Source organism: Callospermophilus lateralis, chromosome 11 (genome assembly GCF_048772815.1).
Source record: "Callospermophilus lateralis isolate mCalLat2 chromosome 11, mCalLat2.hap1, whole genome shotgun sequence".
Lineage (NCBI taxonomy): Eukaryota > Metazoa > Chordata > Mammalia > Rodentia > Sciuridae > Callospermophilus > Callospermophilus lateralis.
This window is the reverse complement of record NC_135315.1, coordinates 45141759-45165818: the sequence shown is the minus strand read 5'-3', so window position 1 is coordinate 45165818 and position 24060 is coordinate 45141759. Positions and strand designations below refer to the sequence as shown.

The window sequence follows — 24060 nt, the reverse complement described above, 5'->3', positions numbered from 1 at the left end:
AGGGGGAGGGATGAGGTTATTGGCAAGAAAGCAAGGACAGGGCTCATGAAGGTGGGGGAGCTATATATTGGGTGTGGGGTCAGTGATGCTGGGAAAGGGTCTCTGAGTGATCCTGAGATTCCAGATCAATCTTGTGTGCATCCTGACTTCACCATCTTGAGCAAAACCCTGCCCTCTGTTGAATCTCTCTTTTTTTTTTTTCTCATTGTCAAATGGAGATGTGAATATCTTCATAATAAATCTGGGGGGAGACTATCTAAGGAAGGTATGTGAGTGCCCCCTGAAAGGTCTGACACATGTTAACCCTCTTTGGCGCTCCACGATTTCCTCCTCATAATGAGGGAGAGATTTTGTCTCTTCTGAGGAGCTCACAATCTGATCGGGAAGGCAAATAGGAAAGGTTTGCATCCCTTTTGAAAGCCCCATGGTTGGTGATTTCCAGGGTATAAATTTTTGTTTGTTTATCTTAGGGGTTGAATCCAGGGCTCTTTAACACTGAGCCTCAGTCACCTCCCCAGTCCTTCTTATTTTTCATTTTGAAACAGGGTCTCACTATGTTGCTTAGGGCCATGCTGAGTTGCCCAGGCTGGCCTGGAACTTGTGATCCTCACTTTAGCCTCCCTGGTCCCTGGGATTTTAGGTATGCGTCATTCCAGTTGTCGTGGGTGTAGAACCTAAGGCTTTATGAGCTGAGCTTTCTGAAAGGTGCCTTGTCAGTGTTGTCAAGAAGACTTTGACTCAGTGAATCTGATCTAAGGAAAGGATCAGGAATTTTGGACAAAGTCACGTGCACAGAGATGTTCATTATAGTGTTATTTAGTTTAAACTGATTTTTCAAAGAATTGACAGACACACTGACATGGTAATTTATCACAAGTCCCTGACAAGTATACAATGATGTTTCCATCACTCCAGGGTCCCAGGAGTCCTTCCAGGAGGCAACTCATATCACTAATTTCTACCATGATAATTTATAACCGTGAAAAACAAGAGACACTCTAAATTTAAAAACAAGAGACAATATAAAATTCAAAGATATGTAAATTATGATCTATAGCTAGACATAGTGGCTCTTGCTGGTAATCCCAGTAACTGGTGGAGCTGAGGAAGGAGTATTGCAAACTGGGCAATTTGTTAAGACTCTGTCTCAATATTAAAAATAAAAAAGGGAGCTGGGGTTGTGACTCAGTGGTAGAGCACTTGCCTGGCATGTGTGAGGCACTGGGTTCGATTCTCAGCACCACATATAAATAAATAAATAAATAAATAAATGCAGGTCCATTGACAGCTAAAATATATGTATGTGTACTCAATTTTTTGAAAATAAAATTAAAATAAATAATAAATAAAATAAAATGGTAGAGTGGTAGAGTTCCCCTGGGTTTAATCTCTAGCACCACAAATAAATAAATTATAATCTATCTTACAGTGGGGTCTTTTGCAGTCTCTAAAAATCCTGTCTGTTACTACATCCTTCTTCCTCGGCTCATTACTGAGGGCTGCCCCTGGCCCCAGGCCCCAGCATGTGCTCTTCCCTCTCTGAAATTCCACCCCCTAGTGGAATCCTTTTCAACCTCCCAGCTCTCCAGGCCTGTCACCCACAGTGACTAGCCCCTGCCATTCTCCCAGCTCCCAGGTCCGTCTCCACACTGCTCTTTACACGTAGCATTTATATATGGACGGGGCCAGGTAATGAGTGCCCATTTCCCCAGTAGACTGTACTGACCCAGGGGCGGGGCCCCTCTGCACACTGGGCTCCCCTTGCTTCCTCACCAGAGAACAGCCGAATGAGTGGAATGCTCGAAGCAGTTAATACAGGATACAGAGGTGCATTATATAGCGTCATCCCAACTTTATCTCTTTGAATAAAAAATTTATTTAAATTTTACACAGCCCTATATAAGTGAAGGAAATATTGAAGGAAGGTATAGCCCGGCCCTGCCAACGGTTGTCAAGGTAATGGGAATGTAGTGATGTTTCTTCCTTTTATTTTTATACTTTTCTATATAACTGGTAACTCTTATTTATTTATTTTTTAGTTGTAGTTGGACACAATACATTTATTTATTTTATGTGATGCTGAGGATCGAACGAACCCAGGGCCTCACATGTGCTAGCCGAGTGCTCTACCACTGAGCCACAACCCCTGCCCTCCCCAGTAACTATTATTTTAAAATTAAATAATGTTGAATGATTTTAAAGAAAAACCCAGTAGGTAAATAGGGTTTGAGGATCACATGGGAAGCCCATGCTAAATGCCACCTAGACCAAATCTCTCAGGTCCAAGGTCCAAGAACAGGTAGGCATGGGCCTCTGGAGAAAAAGCAGCACTCAGACCAGCAGAGAAAAGGAGGTGATTTGAGACGGGGGACCTGAGATGCTCAGACAGGAGGCCCCGCAAGTGTCTTCCCTGCTCCCTGCCGCGCCCTCTAGGTTTTGAACATAGAGACGCTCTACCGCTTGAGCTACATCCCCAGCCCTTTTTATTTCTTTGGTACTGAACGTTGTACCTAGGAGTGCTCTATCCCCAAACTGTACCCCCAGCACCCCCCTTGATCTTTTTTTTTTTTTTTTTTATCTCAGAACTGTTTTATTTATTTATTTATTTATTTTTTATTTTTTAGTTGTCAGTAGACACAACATCTTTGTTTGTGTGTGGTGCTGAGGATCGAACCCGGGTCGCATGCATGCCAAGCGAGCGAGCTACCGCTTGAGCCACATCCCCAGCGCCCGCCCCTTGATCTTTTTGTGACAAGATCTTGCTAAGTTGCCCAGGCTGGCCTTGAACTTGCGATCCTCCTGCCTCAGCCTTCAGAATAGTTGGAATTAAGGTGTATGCCACTGCACCCGACCCCAGGGTGTCATTAAGTGGCCAGTCAGGAGAAAATTCTGTGAAGCGAGGTCTAAAAACCCAGTGGTTATTTACCCTGTAGGTATGAGGCACAGACCCAATATTTCAGCAATAAGTGACAAGAACTTAGGCAGAAACTAGGTCAGTGGGGATTAAAAATCCTTGTTTGCAAACACCTTCAGCTTCTTGTCCTTCCTTAACTATGTAGTCTCACCTGGAAACCCTTCTCTGCCACACACGTGCTGGGGAAAGCCACCAAGCCAGGCTGACTGGCACCCCTCCACAGAGGGCCCTGCGCCGTCCCTTGGGTGAATGGAGTCACTGGCTTGCCCAGGACACGGGATGCCTGTGTCATTCTGTCTGTTTCTCCTCTAACTTCCACCTTATCTCTACCTTCACTCTCAGCTGATGATCCTTCTCCCTTCTTGGAGAAACCAGAAGGCTCCTGAGGCCACTCCACTGTCCTCTCCGTGTACCAGAGCGCTTCCTGGACAGCAGGCGGGTGCTCCTTCTGAGCTCTGGACCTCATATTCTTCTCTCACGCCTGCTACTTCAGTTTTTCTCTCTTCCCCTCCTGAATCCTCTTGTTGGCATTTAAACAGACTCTATTTCTTCCATCTCAAAAAGCAAACCCTAAGAAGGTGCAGGGGAGGGGTAACCAGTACAGGGTGCAGTTGGATCGGAGGAAGAGCCTCTGATGTTCTAGAGCACAGTAGGGTAACTATGGTGGACGCTCAAATGTGTATTTCAAAGCAGAGAGGATTCTGAATGTCCCCAATAAAAAGAATGATAAATGAATGAGGTAATGCCAATCCCCCTGAGCTGATATTACACATTGTATACATGTATTGAAATAACATGCCATGCCCCAGATATATGTACAATTACTGTGTCTCTCTTAAAAATAAAAATTATAATTAAAAAAATTAAAGAGAAAAAATAATAACCTCCCTTGACTCACACCCCTGAAGGTCCTGCCCTGTTCCTCTGCCTCCTTCATGGAAAAACTTGCTGCTTGGGTGGATTCTGGGTGCCCACAAGTACTCCCTAGTCCCTGACTGCCCCAGGTGGATTCCCTGTCCTGTGATGGCAGGCCAGGGCACTTGACTTATTTTGACCAGTGAAATGTGAACAAGAAGGAATATGTGTCGTATCTTTTTTCCAGCAGTGTTCTGAGTGGAGGATGCTCTCTGGATCTTGGTCCCTGCTCATAGCTTCATGTCCTTGTGTCTCATGAATGAGACATAAGGCTTTGTTGTTGTGAGGCATCATGATTCTGGGGTCACTCGTTATCTCAGCACACCCTCACCTGTACTTACTGACTGATCCAGGGCAGTCTCCCCTTCCCTTCTCTCTCTCTCTCTTTTTAAATATATTTTTTAGTTATAGATGGACACAATACATAGTGCCTCACACATGCTACACAAGCGTTCTACCACTGAGCCCCAACCCCAGCCTCCTTTCCCTTCTCTCTCCCTCTCTTTCTCGGTACTGGAATTGATCTCAGGGACATTTAATCTCTGAGCCACATCCACAACCGTTTTTTTTTGTTGTTGTTGTTTTTTTTTAATTTAGAGACAGGGTCTCACTGAGTTGCTTAGGGCCTTGCTAAATTAATGAGGCTGCCTTTGAACTCAGGATCCTTCTGACTCAGCCTCCCAAGCCACTGGGATTAGAGGCGTGTGCTACCATACCCAGCTTCCCTTCTCTCTTGACTCTCCTAGGTCACCCCATCCACTTCCATGGATTTAAATGCCGTCTCTATGTTGATGGCTCCAAAGTGTACCATTCACCTCCAGGCCCCTGTTTTATGTGTTTATTTGTATGTGGTACTAGTGATTGAACCCAGAGGTACTTTACCACAAGCTACACATCTGCTCTTTTTCTTCTTCTTCTTCTTCTTCTTCTTCTTTTTTTTTTTTTTTTAATTTTCCCAATACTTCACCTTGCTTATTTATTTATTTGTTTATATGCAGTGCTGAGAATTGAACCTAGTGCCTCACACATGCTAGGCAGGCACTGTACCACTGAGCCACAACCCCAGCCCACACCTACTCTTCTTAAATTTTCTTCTGAGACAAGATCTTGCAAAGTTACAGAGGCTGGCCTTGAACTCGTGGCCCTTCTGCCTCAGCTTCCCAAAGAGCCGGGATTGCAGGAGGGCGCTACCACACCCGGATGCCTGGCTTTGGCCTACTGTTTGGTACATCTACCCAGCATCTCTATAAGGCTTGTCCTAAATTGAATTCCTGGGTGCCCCACACCTGTTTTCCTGGGCTCCTTTGGTCTCACTATGCCACCCTTGTCCTCTCAGTCATTTGTACCAGAATTCAAAAGCCACCCCATGATCCTCTCCCTCTTTCTACTTCATATGGAATTTTCTAAATATTCCTCCAGGTTGTCCACTACTCTCTGCCTCCAAAACCCCAACATCTCTCACAATAGCCACAGACCTCCTTGTCTCCTTTCTTCCTCCCACTCAATCCATCCTCCAATAACAGTCCCTCAAATCCAATCATGCTGCTCCACTTCAGCCACTTTCCAGTGGCTTCTTGCCACATACAGAATTAGATCCAAACCCTTTACTGTGGCTCTCAAAGCCCTACAAATTCTGGCTCCCACTTTTCTGACTTCACCTCTTGCCCCTCTCCCTTTGCACCAAGCTCAGTACTGCCCCCAGGATCTTTGCACCTGCCATTCCCTCTGCCTCCAAGGCTGTTTCTCTGTTCTTTTTCCTTTTTAAAAATATTTTTTTTAGTTGTCACTGGGGCCCCTATTTTATTTATTAATATGCGGCGCTGAGAATCAAACCCAGTGTCTCACACAAGCTAGGCAAGCACTACTGCCCATGTGCCAGCCTTCAGCCTCACCCCAGGCAGAGCCCCCCCACAGTGAGGAGGTCATAGCCCCAATGGGTAGGGAGTAAGGGAGCCTGGAGTTGCTTCCACAGGTCCCCTGAGCAGTTGGCAGCCCAATTAGCATGGCATTCCCAGCCAGGCCTGCGCCCAGGGACCAGCCCAGGCAGATGAAAGCTGAAAGGTTATTCCAATAAGGAGCCACCCACTCCTTAGTCGAAAGGGATCCTGGTGTTCTGGAGGAATCGAGGTAAAAGCAAAGCGAGAGTGAGTGCTGAGACGAGCTGAGCCGAGGACATCTCGGGGGCTCCTTCCGTGGGATGTGTACCTCTTCTCAGGAGAGGACCTGCCTCATCTCCAGGATGGTATGCAGGCGCAGGAATGCTGCAAGATGAAAGGGGCCTAGGCTGCCATTGATGGTCCCCAGGGACAAATGTATGTCCCAGGTGTCCACACATGTACTCAGATACACGCACATGAACACAGCCATGGAACACAGACTTACAGACAGGCACACACGCATGTATACCCAGACATGTGCATACAGAGACACAAAATGACACATGCACAAATGTACACATGCCCATAGACAGGCTGGGCCCAGGCATGCCTCCCTGGCTGCAGGCACTGGACCCAAAGGGTGGTGTCTGAGAACACGCATGCCTCACATCTGCTGCTTTGGATCTTTCCCGTTCTGTACCCAGGAGTCTTTTAGAGGGACTCACTGACCTGGCCTCCAGTTAGGGTAACTAACTTGTTCTTGGTTTGTTTGGGATTGTTGCAGTTTTAGTACTGAAGATCCCATGTCCTGGGAAAGCCCCCCCACACACACTCATGGGAAAACCTGCTCTGGTCATCTTGCCCCACGGTTGATCTGGGACTGAATCCTTCTCCAGTGCACTCCTCACCCTCTGGTCACCTGTGAGATGGATCGATGGACCCTTGGACAGAGCCAAGATAGTATCTGCTCTCTCCTTAGAGGTTCTGAATCTTCTCAGGAGTAATAAAAACCACTGGGTTTATTGAACACCTACTATGAGCCAGACCCTGAGCCCAGGGCTTCCTAATTCTCCGAATGACTCAGGAAGGTGCTGTCCTTACCCAGCCATCATAACTGAGCTCCTACTGCATGCAGGGAACACATTAAACAAAATCACCATCCTCATGGAGTCAGTGGGAAGAGATAGAAAGAAAAAAGATAAATAAATCATATGGTATGTTAGAAGAGGGTGAACACTGTGAAGTAAAACAGAGAAGGGACACCTTTAAACTAGGCTGCTCTGGGGGAGGCCTCACTGGGAGGAAGCCCTGCAGACACCCTGGAAAGCATTCCAGGCAGAGAGAACAGCCTGTGCAGACTGGAGGCAGCGTGCCTCTGGCCTGAGGCAGGGCAACAAGGAGATGAGTGTGGCTGGGAGGCAGGGTCTGTGGGCCATGGTACAGACAAGGAGGCACCTCGTGAGTTGAGATGGGAGCCATGGAAGGTTTGGGCAGAGGAGCAGCATATTCTGATTCAGACTTTCTCCGGGTCTCCTTGGCTGCTGTATTAGATGTAGGGGCGGGGGTGGGGGCGGAGGGACCTCTTACAGATTACTGCACAATCCAGGCAAGTGCTGATGGTGGTGCTTGTGAGGAGGGGACTTGGGGCTGGATAAATTCTGAAATCAATCGAGTCTGCAGAATTTCCAGGGGGTTGGGGGGGTGAGGGGAGGGGTCCCTAGATTCTAAGGGGTTTGGCCTGAGCAGCTAAAATGCAGGAACAGCCTTCACCGTAGATGGAGAAGAGAGTGGAGGAGGCTTGTAGGCAGAGAGCACATTTGGACAACTTACCAACTGTGTGTGGCCGGTGGACACCCTCGTGTGCAGTTGACAGGGCCAGACTGGAACTTTACACGATGGCCTCCATTTTACAGGTGAGGGAAATGAGGCTCACACAAGCAAGGAGACACGCTTGTTAAGTAGGGGAGCCAGGATTCGAACCCAGGTTTCTCTGACTCCAAAGCCTGTGCCCTTCCTGGCCTCTGCCAAGAACTGCTGGCCCTCCTGCCCAACCCCCGCTATGTCCGGCAGAGGGGCTGAGGAGGGGCGTCTGGCTGTGCCCTGACTGACTTCCTTGTCTCCAGGCCTGGGTCAGCCTGGGAGGGGCAGAAGGGACTCATCAGGAAGAGGCCTGTGCTTAGGACCCAAGTGGTACAAGTGCCAAGTGGCCTGAGGCGCCAGCAGCTCTGTGAGTGCAGCCGGCCTGGCCTGAGGCCGTTATCCAGCAGCAGAGCGCATTGGGTTAGCATTGATTGGCTCAGAGAGGAGCATCTGGTGAGGCTGGGGCAGAGGGGGATCTCACCCTGGAGAACGCAGGGAGGGCTGCAGAGCCAGAGGAATTGATCACGTGATTGACCAGTTTCCAAGCCTGGAGAGCCCACAGTCCTGCCCCGGGGCCATGGGAATGCCTGATCAAGGGGCCATCCCCCAACTCAGATACAGGGAGGACAGCCCCTTCCACGCTGTCATGGAAGAGACTCTGGGCCTGAGAGGGCCAACCAGCCCTCAGCCGAGGCTGCTTTGCTCACCCCATGCAGCAGAGAGCTGGGGGCAGAGCCCAGGACTCAGGGGGATTTGCACAAGTCCTGCCCACTGCCCTGCTCACCAGCTGTGTGGCTTGGCCAGCCACTTGCCAGAGGGGTGCCTTGTTTCCTCCTCTGTGAATGGGTGCTATTCCCGTGGGGTTGTGAGTAAGCCATGCAGACAAACTGGTAACAGGGCTGTGTCCTTGTGGGCTTGGAAGCTGCAGGGCCCCTGTCACACTAACTCTCTAGCCTGGGCCTAGAGAGGGGCCCTATGGATGCTGGTCTCAGTGCAGAGTTCTCAGTCCCACCTCTGCCCTGGGTCCTCCCAGCTCGACTGGCAGAGGTTAAAGCCTCCTTGGAAGCTCTGCCTAGTTAGACGGGGGTGGGGAAGATGGTGCAGGCCACCTATGTTCCGCCTCAGTGCCTTCACACACGCTGTGCCCTTTGCCTTTGCTTTCTCACACATCCCACCAGGTCTGGACCACATGGAGCTGTTCATAAGCACATCCGGGGGCTGCCGAGTAGACTGGGTGAGGCAGCTGCCTGTGCTCAGGCCACTCACCCCTGTCTTCACAATCCCTGATGGCAGGTAGGGGTTTGGGTTTGCAGGAAGGACCTGGAAACAGTGCCAGCTCCCTGACCTGTGTGCCTGTCTTCTGGGCTGATGCCATGCCAAGCCCTGAGCAGACATCCCCTCACTGAATCCTAAGGCAGCCCCATGGGGCAGGGACCCTTCTCACCCCTATTTCACAGATTAAATACTTCTGGAGGTTGAAGAGCTACCTACATCATACAGCTGACTAGTGACAGAACAAAGACAGCAGGTGGCACAAGGGTGGCAGGGGCCTTCCTGAGCCACCACTACCATCTTCTCCCATGCACCCCCAGGCATCTACCTCGGGCCCCAGCACTTGGCTGGGCTGCCTGGTTTTGTGACTCCCGCATCTGCTCATGAGCCATGAGGACTTGCCCCACCCAGCTCATTCCTGGGCCCTCCCCACACTGGCACCTCTAATTCTCCTGGACCCCGAGCAAGTATAGAATGGAGGAAGGAAGGAATGAGACACTGTGAAGTGAACACTTGTGGGGAGGCCAGGAGGTTCGGAGTAGCTGAGCATGGCCGAGTATATCACCTGGAGGAGGAACGTCGGGGAGGTGTTGCTTTGCCTTCTTCAGGCCCCTCCTGCAGAGCACCCCCTGCCCACTCGGGAGGGGGCTGAGGAGGCTGGTAGGAGGAGGTGCAAGGCCCCTCCTCAGAGACTTGGATCTCTGCTAATTTGCAAGCTTGAAATGCGCAGCAAAAGCATCAGCCTCATTGTTAGTACATTAATCAGGCAATCAGCGGGTCCCGGCTCCCAAGGGCCACATGGAGGGGGCACAGGAGGAGCTGTGGCAACGCAGTAACCATCTCCCTGGGAAGAAATTGGCAGGGTGACAATCCAGGGCTGACACCTGCTGGCTCAGGCAGGGGTGCCAGAAGTGGGTGGGGCTTGCTGGGACAGCCAGCCCAGGGTTTTGGAGATGGACTGGCTCTCAGGGTGGCGAAGCAGACTCAGCTGAGATTCCCAGTGGGAGGGGTGGGGGATCTGGAAGGGAGGCCTCCCTGGCACAGACCCTGGTATCTGGGAAGTACTGAAGGATGGAGAGCAGCTGCCCTGGGCCCAGATCCCACCAGTCATCTGGATCCCTTTATTGTTCCCGCCTTTGGAAGGAAGTGACTACTACATACAGTCCCTATGGCCTTATTGCCTGAGACCCCCCAACATAAAGCATGTTCTTCCTTGAGGTGACAGAACAGCTCAGCCCTGGGCCAAGCCTCTACTGGGGCCCCTCTGTCTCCTGGGGCTCTCTCAGGAGAAGAGCAGAAGGCCCCCTGCCCTGGGTCCTGCCTCCACCCCACCCTGCCATCTGACCCCTTCTACCTGCTATGGTGCATTCACAAATCAGTTACTAAGTACACATCTGGATTTGGGGGCATTTGGGCTTTTTCAGCTAAACTCAGGTCCCAGGATGGTCTTCCCTGTGTACCAGAATTCCCTGGAAACATCTGCTTTCTCTCTGAGGGGGGACGATCTCCCCACAGGGCTTCACCTGGGGCCTTATGGAAGCAGAACACAACTGCAGCTGGAAGAGGTGCCCCCACCACCACCACCACATAGGGTAGGTCTGAGGATCAGAGGAGTGTGGACAGAAGTACTTTGTCAACTGAAATGAGCTGTACAAATGTCGAGTGGTATTAGCGCTAAGCCGGCCGCAGCCCCTGCCCCCGCAGCTGCAGACTGAGGGAAGGAAATGCCTTTGTCTTTAGAGGACCCCTGGTAGAGGCTGCATGGCTGTGGTCTTTCCTTCCTTTCTTTTTTTTTCTTTTTTTTTTTTTTTTTTTTTTTGGTACCAAGGATTGAACTCAGGGACAGTCAACCACTGACTCACATCCCCAGCCCCTATTTTGTATTTTATTTAGAGACAGGGTCTCACTGAGTTGCTTAGCACCTCGCCATTGCTGAGGTTGGCTTTGAACTCTGAACTCGCGATCCTCCTGCCTCCCGAACCTCTGGGGTTACAGGTGTGAGCTGCCAGGCCCGGCTCAGCCACGGTCTTCTTCAGACTGAGTTGTGGGACAGGCACAGTGAGCACCATGAATGCTCTTAAGTCTGGGCTCCTTCAGGGTGGCTCCCTGGGGAAGGTTCTGGCAGGTATGGACTCCTGAAAGAAAGCAGCCTACGCGGGAGTGAGGGTGTGGGCTGAATGAGGAGATCCGGAGAGTCCAGTGTGGCTTGAACCCCTTCCAACCTGGGTATGGAGACTGAGAGGCTGGGCAGCCTCCCCTCAAGTCCTCTGAGATTCTGAGCTCTCAGGTTCCTGCCATCCCTGGGCAGACTGAAGTGGGCCATGGGGCCTAGAGGTCACACCCAGGACTCTGAGGGAGAGGGCTGGTAGAGCCATCATCTCCTAGTATGTTCTGGAAGGGGAAACTGAGGCAGAGGCAGCCGCTGCCTTGAGCCAGCCTATAGGCTGTCCAGGTCACTGAAGGTACTGCAGAGGTTACACAAAGTGTGTCCTGGCTCAGAAAGGGTCCTTGATGCTGTGCTGCAACCACCACCGAGGTCATAATTGCTCTGAAATCGCAACTGAACCCAATTATGCAAAAAACTAAATTATGTGCGATGATTTTTATGTGCTGGAAACATTCGGTTGAAGCCGGGTGATTACAGGGGGACGGGAAGCAGCTGCCACTCTCTGGGAGCCCATAACTCCCAACAGCTGGGAGCTGTCACTTATTTACGATGCCGTTTCTACCGGGAACGAGGGGGGTGGCGGTGGCAGTGAGACCTGCTCAGCTGGGAACCTGGGCAGCGAAGTCCTGGGAGCTTGGATGGGTGGCTGACAGACCCAGGCATGGCCCGGAGGTTGGCTTTTCTCATCCCACATGCTCAGTGCGCAGCTGGCAGCAGGAAGACTCAACTGAGCTGCCCCTAGGCACCCTGGCTCTCCTGAGAGGCCCAGCTGGACAAACCAGAATAGAAAGGGCAAGAGGCCAACCCAGGCAGGGAGATGACTGCCTGGCCCTCCAGGGTGGGCTTCTGTGGACCTGGAGCCTCTCCCCTCCACCCCATGTGCCTGCTCGTCTGCTTGGGTCAGCTGTGACCCTGGAAAAAGGCAGGTAATGACGATCGTCCATAATGAGGCTGCTCCAATAATGAGCACGGGGCTATTACCCGACCACAGGCTGGACACATCCGAAAATAAATTATTTTAAGGATCCATTAACGAATGCCTAATTAATGCCCAATTAGAGGGAAGCTACAGAGGAAATGCTCTGGACAGTTGAGGGGCAAGGCCTGGTTTTGCAGCCATAGCCTGGGAGCTGAAGCGAGGCAGAAAGAGGGGAAAGGGCCAGAAGGTGGACCAGGATGGGGGGCAGCCTTGGTCTGGCAGTTTTGTGGACCCCAGAGAAGCTTCATGCATCAGTCCTGGTGCCACCCCCCCAGTCCCTGGCAGACACGTCTCTCTCTGTACACACACAGCTCTGTGAGTGAGAACTATCCTCTCTGTGTTTTAGAAACAAGGAAACTGAGGTACAGAGGGGTGTCGCATACTTGAACATGTAAATGAAATATCTTTCGAGGAGCACTTTGGTGTCATGCTTACGTGCTTTGTTTGTTATTGGGAATGATTTAAATAAAACGATTCCTCGGGACTCTGCATGAGATATTTACTTTGTTAGAACCACTATCTGTGAATGCAGATAACGATGAGCTAGTGGCAGAGCTGGGATGAGGGCTAGAGGCTGTGTCTCGGGGTGTGGCCTTCACTGCAGTGGGGCTGACAAAGACTGAGGGGGCTGGGCTCAGGCACCCTCATCAGGGCCTAGGGATTTTAGGGGCAGGGCTAAGAAGGTACGGGGTTGATCAGGGCCTTCACCCCAAATTTACCTCCCAGTCCAAGTTGGGGATTAATTCTCAGTTGGGCCGGGTGTGATAGTGCGCGCCTGTGATCCCAGCGGCCTGGGAGGCTGAGGCAGGTGAATCGTGAGTTCAAAGCCAGCCTCAGCAATTTAGCTAGGCCCTAAGCAGTGAGAACCTGTCTCTAAATAAAATACAAAAAGTGGCTGGGGATGTGGCTCAGTGGTGAAGTGCCCCTGGGTTCAATCTCCAGTATCCCCCATCCCCCCCAAAAAATCCTCCTTTGGGGTAGCTGCCAAGAAGTAGGGAGAGGTTTCTAGTCTTAGATGAAGTCCAGGCTTGGACTCTGAGTCCTGTCTTCCTCCATCCAGGGGCCATGAAAGACTCCTGATCACAGCACAGATAAGATCTTCCTTGGCAGACCTAGGAAGATCATATGCTGGTCCCCTCCCCACCCTCTGCACCCCATCTGTCTGCCACCTTGCTGGGCAGTCTCTGACTGGTTCTGCTGTCTCTCTCCTCACCAGGGTGCTGTGTGGAATTGCTGCTGCTCCTGTTGCTGGCTGGGGAGCTGCCCCTGGGCGGTGGCTGCCCGCGGGACTGTGTGTGCTACCCAGCACCCATGACGGTCAGCTGCCAGGCACACAACTTTGCCGCCATCCCCGAGGGCATCCCCGAGGACAGTGAGCGCATCTTCCTGCAAAACAACCGCATCACCCTCCTCCGGCAGGGCCACTTCAGCCCTGCCATGGTCACCCTGTGGATCTACTCCAATAACATCACTTTCATTGACCCCAACACCTTCGAGGGCTTCGTGCATCTGGAGGAGCTGGACCTCGGCGACAACCGACAGCTGCGGACGCTGGCACCTGAGACCTTCCAGGGCCTGGTAAAGCTTCATGCCCTCTACCTCTATAAGTGTGGGCTGAGTGCCCTGCCGGCGGGCATCTTTAGCGGCCTGCACAGCCTGCAGTACCTCTACCTGCAGGACAACCACATCGAGTACCTCCAGGACGACATCTTCGTGGACCTAGTCAACCTCAGCCACCTGTTTCTCCATGGCAATAAGCTGTGGAGCCTGGGCCAGAACACCTTCCGGGGACTGGTAAACCTGGACAGGCTGCTTCTGCACGAGAATCAGCTGCAGTGGGTCCACCACAGGGCTTTCCATGATCTCCGCAGGCTGACCACTCTCTTTCTTTTCAATAACAGCCTCTCGGAGCTACAGGGCGACTGCCTGGCCCCCCTGGTGGCCCTGGAGTTCCTCCGCCTCAACGGGAATGCCTGGGACTGTGGCTGCAGGGCGCGCTCCCTATGGGAATGGCTGCGGAGGTTCCGAGGCTCGAGCTCTGCTGTCCCCTGTGTGTCCCCCGAGCTGAGGCAAGGCCAGGACCTGAAGCTGCTGAGGGCCGAGGACTTCCGGAACTGCACAGGCCCAGCGTCCCCACACCAGATCAAATCACACACGCTCACCACCACCGACAGGGCTGCCCGCAAAGAGCATTACCCACCCCACGGCCCCGCCAGGGACAAGGGCCACCCGCACAGCCATCTGCCTGGCTCCAGGTCAGGCTCCAAGAAGTCAGGCAAGAACTGTACCAGCCACAGGAACCGCAACCAGATCTCTAAGGCGGGCACCGGGAAGCAGCCCCACGAGCTGCAGGACTATGCCCCTGACTACCAGCACAAGTTCAGCTTTGACATCATGCCCACAGCACGGCCCAAGAGGAAGGGCAAGTGTGCCCGTAGGACCCCCATCCGTGCTCCCAGTGGGGTGCAGCAGGCCTCCTCGGGCAATTTCCTGGGGGCCTCCCTCCTTGCCTGGATACTGGGGCTGGCGGTCACTCTCCGCTGAGGACCCAGGGCACCAGCACCCAGCACTGCCACCGTGTCCACCAAGGAACAAAATTTCTTTTCTTCTTTTCTTACAAGTGGAAGATCTGCTGGGTTTCAGGAAAAGGCTGACAGAGCCTTCAGCTGCTGTCTGGACCCTACTCGGTGGATTATAAACCCAAAGTGTACAGCCCTAGATGGGAAGGGATTAGCGCATCTCACCCAGCTGTCCCAGCCAGCCCCTGCCGAGCACCTACGGACAGCGTCCACTCCAGCAAGGCGGTAACAGCACGCAAAGTGAATCCTTCATTAGCAGTAATGGGACAAGTGCCCCTCGTGGGAGCTGGGCTCTGTGGAATCCTGATCATTTGGAGAGGTCTGAAGGGCCCTGCCATTCCTGGAGGAGCAGGACTCAGAACAAACAAGTCTCTCCCAAGAGCTGACTGGGTCAACCAGCAGTCTGGGAGTACTGGGGCAGGTGGCATCTTGGCCTTTGTCTGAGGTCATCTAGTCAACCTGCCCTGAACCCAACCCTATGCCACCTTCGGTCCCTCCCTTGGGGGGGGTAATGCCTCTCATTCCTGATGTCTCAGGCAACCCTGGCAGACCCAGGCACAGCTGCTAGGGTCCAAGAACCAATTACCAAAGGAAAGATCATCAGAGGCTGAAATTTAGAACTTCATCACATGCAATGAGATTCTCACAGAAGGTGCAGTTTTATACCTATGTCCACTTATATATATATACACTACACACACATATATATATATATATATATACATATATATATACAAATGCACAGGTCCCCTGCCCCACTCCGTTACCAAACTGTATGTCTTATCATGTTTATAAACTATACGGGAAACTATATCTGCTGAGGTAAGGGTTGTAATGGTGATTTCTAGCAAGAAAAAAAAAAAAAAGTTATAGGATTTTTGTCTAGAATCCCAACCTGGCGTCAATAGTCCCTATGTAACCTGGGCGTGCCAGGACCTGGTGCAGGGTGTCAGTGGGAAGGGATAGGGAGAAAGGGAGGCAGCGAGAATCATTTCAGGGGACCAATATTCTTAGACGTTTAGAACATCACCTTGTTTTTATATGCAACACGAGCCTGTCTGGCGCCCTGGAGCACCAATCACCCCTACTATAGAAGCTGCGGGCGTCAGGGTGAGAAGTGGGAAGCAGCTCGTGGATGCCAGGGAGCCAGGCACTAGGGCCAGGTAGACAGAGAAGGGGAAAGACAGGTCTTTGGTTTTTTTTTTTTTTTTTTTTTTTTTTTTTTTTTAAGTCAGCAAGCAAGGCAGCATCCACAGTGTTAGTCCAACAGGTTGGACAGTGTCATCAGCCCAGCGTTTTGCCAGGGATGGCCCGGACAGGCCCGGGGAGACTCTGAGCAGGAGCCCAGGGCTCCAGCATGGCTCAGCTGCTGGATTTTTAACTTGAGGCTTTTTGGTGGGCAACCCAGCAAGGGCAGGAGGGAAGCATCAGGTAGCCTTAGCAGGAGGAAAAGGATGAGGACATTCCAGGAACTATCTCAGGCACTTCTGCATTACGGAGCCCCATTCCTCCTGATGCTCCTGAGATGCCCGGGCAGAGGTTAGAGGGCCAGACTCAGGGGTCAGCATGCAGGGAATCGAGCATGCAAGCCCAGAAGAGGGAGAGGGGCTGCTGGACAAGGGCCCAAGCAAGCACAGTCTAATTTGCGCTTTGCACAAACCTGAATTCCCCACCAGAAAGGGTGTGTGTGAGGAGTGAGAAACACTGAATCCAATTAAGAGAGAAAAATAATAATAATAAAAAAATTCTCTTGGACAAGAACCCTGTTTTTCATTTCCTAACCCCGCATTCCTGATGGGGTGGCAGATCCTGGGCTTCGGTGGGGTGGGCGAGCCTGGCTGGGCACTGCTCTGAGAACACAGCACGTTTGTTGGCAGGCGGAGCTCTAGGGGGCAGGGGCACACTGACTCAGAGGGACACACAAAAGCATGCGCACACACACACACACATGCGTGCACACACACATTTGTTCTCTGTTCCACGGTTCTTTCCTCGCCCGCACACAATATGATTCACTTCCCACATTCTGGCTGCTCTGGGTGGGCACCATCTCTGTGTCTCCCCCTAGAGCAGACTGGCCGTGGATCCTTCTCGGCCTTTTCCCAAGAGCCTCAGCAGCAGCTGCTGGGCCATTGATTCTCAGGGGGTTGAGTGGTGACTGGAAGGGAACAACCGGTTCCTGGGGCCAGAGGACTTTCTAGGTGGCCAGGGCCTGATGGAGACAGCAGTGGACAGGGCCCACAGTCCACATCTGCCTCCGGCTTTGGAGAAAGAGTTCCCCAGATTGAGGGACGTTTTCAGACCTGACTGGACAATACCTCTCAGTACAAGACTTGGGACATTCTTGAAAGGAGCCCTATGACAGTAGAACAAATCCTCTGGAGCCCGAAGTTGCTCCCAATGGTCTCCCTGCTCTGACCCAGGCCAGTGCCAGGGCCTGGCTGTTCCTTAGAGTCCAGGGAGGTTGTTATGTTGTTGATTTCATTTCCAACTTCAGACAGCAAGGCCCTCAGTGGGAAAATCAAGAGTCTAAGCACTTTATTAATTTAAAAAAAAAAAAAGACTTAGTAAGCCCAGTACGGTGGAAGTGAAGTGTCAGAAGGAGAAATGCTAACGTCTTCTAAAGGCTCCCCTTCTGTCCAGTCCCGCAGAGTCTCCAGTTGCCAACTGTTATTACAGGCCAGGAAGTGGGGCCCAGGACACTGGGTATATTTTTAGTAACTTTCTCCTCTAGGAGTTAGGAAGAATATAGGCAGCTCTGTCTCAGATGACATCACTTGTCACTCAGCAACTCATATGCTCCGCGGTTAAGATGACACCATTGCCCCAAACATCAGAGCAGGTTGACACGTCAGGGGTTAAGCAAGGCCTCTCTCACCAGATCCAACCACCTCCTGAGTGTCCTGTCCTCCTCCGAGGGGACTGGGGTCATCCCCCTCTGTTCCTGATGAGGTCAGCCCCTCTGCCATCTCTGCTTAGTACTTTTGGGGAGCCCCAGGAGGAACCATCTTTTCTCCTTCTCTCCCCTCTGGGACGACAGGGGGACAGAGTCATCCCTGTCAGAGGGGCTGATGGCCCCTGGTAGTCTTTGTTCCTTCTGTGATCCCACAGCTTAGGTGACTTCTATTCATTTGACAAACATTGATCAAGGGGCTTCTGTGTGCCAGTCATTGCCCAGGCTCTGGGGAAATAAAAAGGTGTAGATGTGGCTCTCTATAATGAGCCCAAAGCCCAGATGTGGAAATGAATATATTCTTCCTTAACGTAGGATTGGAGACTGTGTTCGCGCTCCCACTCCCCAAAAGGAGGAACTTGGCTGGGATGGGGGAAACCAGAGAGGGCTTCCAGGAAAAGGTGACACTCCCAGGGGTCTCAGAGAATGAGAAGTGGGCCAGAAAAGAATGGGGGAGAATTGCAAGCTGAGAGCTGGAGACACACGCTAGCAGGGTCTCTTCCAACAATCAGAGTTGAGGGCCGGAAATGCAGTTTGCCAGGGTGTTGGGAGACCAGCCTGGCAAAGGGGAGGCTCTGGGGATCCCACTCAAGAGACTTAGACTGTGCAGTGAAGTGAAGAAACCCCACCTGGGTTCTTTCTCCCACACCCCGCTCCCAGCCTCTCCACTTGAGCATGGTCCCCATCCTGGCACCCTTGTGGATGTTCCTCAACAGTGGGTTTCATCATCGCAACTTGCCGCTTGTGCTCAGCCAGATCTTGCTGCGTGCCAGCAAGCTGGAGCGCTCCCTGGAAATCTGCCTGGGCCACAGTCCCATTCCCAGACACCTGCTGCTTCTAAGCTCGGAATGGATCCCATAACCATTTAGCCTGGAGGCCTGAACTCCTGGCTCTCTTATCCCATCGGGCCCTCAGTCTGCCAGAAACCCCTGTCCAAACACACCCTAGGCCACCTCCACAAGGGCCCCCTCCAGCTGACGATCTGCGGTCCTCAGGAGCACATCCCCCTCCCCCTCCTGCTAGGGCTGTTCATTACCAGGGAGCCAAGAACCCCACTTAGCAAATGTTTACTCATCACTTAACTAATCACCCAGCACTCCATGGCCAATGCGGTCCCAGGAAGCCTTGTGAGCAAGTCTGAGGAAGCAGGAGCACCCAGTAGAGGGTGAAGGAAATCTTCTGGGAGGATGGGCTGCAGGACCCCACCCCCCAGGCCCAGAGAGAATAAGTATGCCGGGGAGCATTTGGGAGCCCTCAGCAAATCCTCCCTCATATTCACACAAGTCCCCAGGCTGTTCCTACTCATTCCTGATTAGACCCCCACCCAGGGCCTCAAGGGACCCAGCTCTTCAATGCCCTTCTCCATGCTGACGTGGAGGATGCCCGCCTTTCTCTGTGTGCATTCGTTGATCCAGGAAGGGGGAGTGCACATTTTGATGGGGTCCTGGACAACCCCTTGTTTTAAAACCTGGCCTGACTGTGGTGGCATTCTGGCTCATCTCCTCCCAGCCTGGCTCCTATAAGTAGAAGTTTAGCCCATCAGCCATTACTCTGTCCCATGTCACCAATCCCCCACTATCAGCTTGTAATGGGCCAATTTTCTTTTACCTTCTGCCTACTTGGAAAACATCTCAAGACCCTTTGTGCTTTAAAATATCCTTTACAATCCCACGCTCAATATCTCTTTCTGTTCCTCTAATTGTCCCTTTTAACTCACTGCACTTTCTATATAAGTCTCCCAGTCTCCCCCCTTTTCAGGCAGTTAATAAATACAAGTTCCCCAAAAAATATACATAAACATCTATTGTTGGCTAAATAACTCACAGCACAATCAAAAAGCCAGGAAAAAAAAAAAACAGAGAGGCTCAGCACAATGAATGCCCACCCGTGTTCTCTCTCGAGTTGTCCTTGCCTATCTTAAGAAGGCTGCTGGAATCAGGGTAGTTGATGGGCCTAAAGAGTCTACTGGGTACAGGAACAGAGGAAGCCCCATGGGAGAAAGAGAAGGAGGGGAAGAGAGTAGCTGTGGGGCTCTATCGACGGGGCTTCCTCCAAGAGTAACAAGGGGTGGGGACAAAGGAGACCTAGTGTAGGGAGCACTGGCTCATTTAAGTGGCATTTCAGCAGACCCCTTGCCTCCAAAAGAAGTGGGTCAGCCTCCTCCAACACACCGCGTCAGTCTGCACGGCTGCGGCCCGCCCCCCCATCTCTCTCCTTTCAGCTCTCATTTCTCATTAGAGCTGTTAGTTTCTAAGCACCAGGAGGGTGGGGAAGGCTGTGCCTTTGTGTCACTGGTTTCTGTGTGGCAGTGTGCACATTAATGGCATGCCTGAATGGCAGAATTTGACATTGCTGCTGCAAAATGTGCTCAGGTCATGGTGCTTTCCAAATTGGCTGAGACTCCACGCCACCACCCCCACCTCCCCTGCTCCTTTACCCAGGCAGCTCCGTGCCCCTGCCAGCCTCAGCTTCTGCGGCTCCCTCTGAGGGCCTCCTAAAAGAGGAAGCGAGACGTGTATTAAACTCTTCAATCTCTGTAAGTACCATTTCCCAGGAGACCCGCTCTGAGGAAGAAGGAAACGCCAGTGCTCAGGACCTAAACATGCAGGAGGCGGTGGGGGACCCCATGCCTTCATGTCACCTCTCCTCTCCCCCAATCTCTGGGTGTGGGGGGGCGCAATCATAGGCAAGACAATGATGACCTCTGAGTGGCAGCATCCAGGTGACCACTCACCACTTCAGCCAGAGAGAGAATCAAGAGATAATCACCAAATAAGACTTTCTCCGGAAGGGAGAGCCAGTGGACCAAACTCACAGAGGAAACAGTGGTAGGTACAGGACAGGCAGAGAAAGGGGGTCTCTGAGCCAGACTCCAAGGGTATACACATTCAGTGGCACTTGAGAGAAAGCACATCTCCCCAGGGTAGTCATGTGGCCCATGAGGAAGTGTCAGGGAAAGACACAGAGACAGAAGGGAGCCGTAGAGAGAGGCATGCGCCACTCAGGCATGGTGTCTTGTCATTCTCCCCCATGCAGCCAGATGTGGGCCATTTATGCAGCCAACAGATCTGAGCCCTGACAACATGCAAGGCCCTCCCCAGGCCCTGGGTTGCTTCAGTGAACAAGACAAACTCCCCATGTTCGGTGTAGGTTCCAGCTGAGGAGGTAGCAGATAGAAAACCAAATCCCCCTTTATTGGATTGCAAGGGTAGTCATCAGAGGAAGGGCACAAGGGTCTGTCTCACAGATGCCAATCACATACTGGTGACTACCCTTCAGGGATATGGGCAGTTTTTTGAAAAGGTGACAGATCTGGTCTGAGCTCTGAGACTCCGTGTTCCTCCCTGAGCCTCTGGTAGTCTTGAAGGGGTTTCTCTGATTCCCAGGATGTGGAGGCTCCCCACAGACTGTGAGCCCTCGGTCCCACGGCTGCCATGCCTGAGCTAGGAGTGCCTCAAAGCTCCACGCTTTCACAGACAGCTAGGCCACATTGACATTCTCCCCCCGCACGAAGGGTCATGGGGTCTCCAAGGTGTTTTTATTCTTTATCCAGGATCTGAGCCTCAGAGGTACTGAGGTCCCTGACCCCTCGTCTCGCCTGCCACCAGGAGAGTCTCTCACTGTTTTATCTGTGGCATTTAAAGTGCCACCAAGCGTCTGGCACTTAGAGAGTTGAAGGTACAGACTCATCTGAATTTCCATACCAGCCTCTTTTCCAGGAGCCAGCCTCAGGCTGGCCGCCTTACCTGTGTCTGTCAGTTATGGCCAGAACCCATCAGAAGGGAGGCTCAAACCCACCATGGGTGGGTCCCAGTCTGCACAGAGAGGGGACTGGGCTGAGAGTGGCCGACTCTAGTTGGAGTTTCCGTGCCATCCTCCTGGTGACAAACTGCCAGGGAACAGCAGCTGCATCCTCCAAGCCTATATGAGCCATCCCTTAATCCCCAAATCGTCCTGTTGCCAGCTTCCCCACCCCTTCACCTCACCCCTTGTTAGCTGTCCCTCCTGGCCTCAGGCTGATGCATGGGGGAATCTTCTGGAAATCCCTCTTACTCAGCTACTGCTTCCTGTCTTCTCCCTTCCAACCTCACACTGTGCCCATGTTGACCTCAGCCTTCCCAGGGGCCAACAGAACCAACCCCACCCCCCACCCCACCCTGGCTAACTCCTTCTTTGACCTTCTCCATCAGAAATGGCTTCATTTCTGAGAGTCACTGACCCATTCAGCCCCTGAGACAGGCTCCAGCCAGGCCACAGCCCTGCCTCCTGCAGATCTTCCTCCTTAATCATTTATTTTCCAAAGACCAGTGGCAAGTTAAAATGTGATGCCAACTTGGAGTTGGAGAGTCTTTAAGGATTTTAAAGCCCTCCCCTCAGACACAACCTCACAACAAACAGAAGAGTCCCTTCTGGGGAGATTTGATTACAATCCCCACTTAACAGTGTAAAGAAATGGGATCTTCTAGTCGTTCAAACCTATGCTTCTGAGTCCAAGACAGGCTCTGCCCCGCCGGCTGTCCTTCCTTTCCCAAGTGGAAGCAATCCAAGCATCTCTGGCAAGTCCCAAACCCCAGCTGTCACTAGTGGAGGCCCCGTGCCACATGATCCATGGCAAGATGGGCCCACACTGGGGAATACAACTCTTCCTTTTTACCCCCAGGAATTTCGAGCTCTGAAAAGGTAATTTGCAAAAGCCTATGAGAGAAAGTCAGTAGATCTTTCCTCTTGTTTTTCCTAGAGGTTCTCTCTGGGTCCCAATCCCTCAAAATTTCCCAAACAAGGTCAACTGGGATTGCCAACCCAGCGACAGAGAGAGCTGACAAGAGCCTGTCCTTCCTGCCTTCTTTTCCATCAAAAATAGGAGAGCAGCTGCATGTGGTGGCACTCAGCTGTAATCCAGAAATGTGGGAGGCTGAGGCAGGAGTTCAAGGCTATTCAGGGCAGCAACTTAGTGAGACCTTGTCTCATAATTTAAAATAAAAAAGGCTGAGGATGTGGCTGAGTGGTAGAGGACCCCTAGGTTCAATCCCCAATACATAGATAGGAAAGCAAGAGAGAGAGAGAGAGAGAGAGAGAGAGAGAGAGAGAAGGAATGAAAGAAAAATAGATGGATCAGGAGCATAGTTGGCAGAAAATTCCCAACAAGACAATGATGTTTCCCCCAATTTTCTTTTTCATTTTGCCCCCTCTTTTGTGTGTGTGTGTGGGGGGGACGGGGGGTAGTAGGTGGGGCTGGAAATGGAACCCAGGGCCTTACCCATGCTAGGCAAGTGCTCTGCCACTGAGCCACAGTGCTCTCCCATTCAGTTACAGGGGCTGAATGGGTTGAATGGGTCAGTGACTCTGTTTCCCCAGTTTCTTGACAACCTCATCTGGATCCTTATTTTTTTTATATTTATTTTTTTTTGTAGCTGTACACAATAACTTTTATTTATTTTTATGTGGTGCTGAGGATCAAACCCAGGGCCTTGCACATGCAAGGCGAGTGCTCTACCGCTGAGCCATAACCCCAGCCCTATGGGTCCCTATTTTTATAAGAATCTCATGTTCAATACAACAGATGCCAACAGCAGGGCAGAGAAGGACCTGGCCATGTTGTCCTTCCTCTTTCAGGGCACCATGAGTCTGTTGCCACCAGGTAAATGGAAGTCCATGGACGAACGGTGACTCAAAGCTGACAGTGAGGAGTAGAGTGTCACTCAATTGTGGAGATCTTGCCAGCATGTGTTGAGACCCTGGTTTGATCCCCAGCACCACAAAAGAAAAGAAAAAAACCCTTTATAATGAAACCTGCAAGAACCACTTAAAATGGGTGTATTTCTAGCCATCCCCCATCCTCCATTTTTTCTTCTCTTTGTGCTTCAAGCATTTGTGCTAATCTATTTTGGGCCTCTTCTCAGAGCTTTTGTGAATCCTGTGACTCTTCTGGGAATTTGTATTTTCATTGTTTTGGTTCATTTGGAAAATTAAGTTAAAATCTTCATATTCATTTTCAATCAAATATGTCTATTTTGCTTGCTTGGAATATTTTCATGAATTTTTAAATTTTGTTCCCAATTTTTAAAAAGTAGTTTAATAGCAAATTGGCTTAAGAAATGAACAGGCAACCATTAGTTCATGTATTAATTTGTTCTAGGTAATATTATAACTTTTTACAATTTGTTTTTAGGAAAGATTTTCCTTTTTATTTTTTAATCTTTTAACTTTTTATTTTGGAATTAATCATAGTTTCTGGAGAAGTTGAAACAAAAAGGTACTGGGAAGTGTTACCCAATGGTAACATCATTTTGAAGGAAAGAGTCTAGCACAGGGTGCAGGTCAGTAATCCCAGCCACTCAGAAGGCAGAAACAGAAGGATCTCAAGTTCAGGGCTAGCCTCAGGAACTTAGCAAGACCCTGTCTCAAAATAAAAAAATAAAAAGGGTTGGGGATGTGGCATCCCTTGGTTCAATTACCAGTACCACACACATACACGTACACATACACATACACACACACACACACACACACACACATACACACAGAAGGAAAGAAAAGAAAAGAA

At 51.3% G+C, this 24060-nt stretch overlaps 1 protein-coding gene across 1 annotated transcript in view; it reads left to right on the top strand.

The window, feature by feature from the left end:
• Rtn4rl1 (reticulon 4 receptor like 1) overlaps positions 1-16266 on the top strand; it is a 71599-nt gene extending 55333 nt beyond the window's left edge. Inside the window, exon 2 of the mRNA XM_076870253.1 lies at positions 13201-16266. Coding sequence (XP_076726368.1) covers positions 13201-14528 — 1328 coding nt within the window. The 3' untranslated portion in view covers positions 14529-16266. The remainder of the gene's footprint in view (positions 1-13200) is intronic.
• Positions 16267-24060: the final 7794 nt, after the last annotated feature.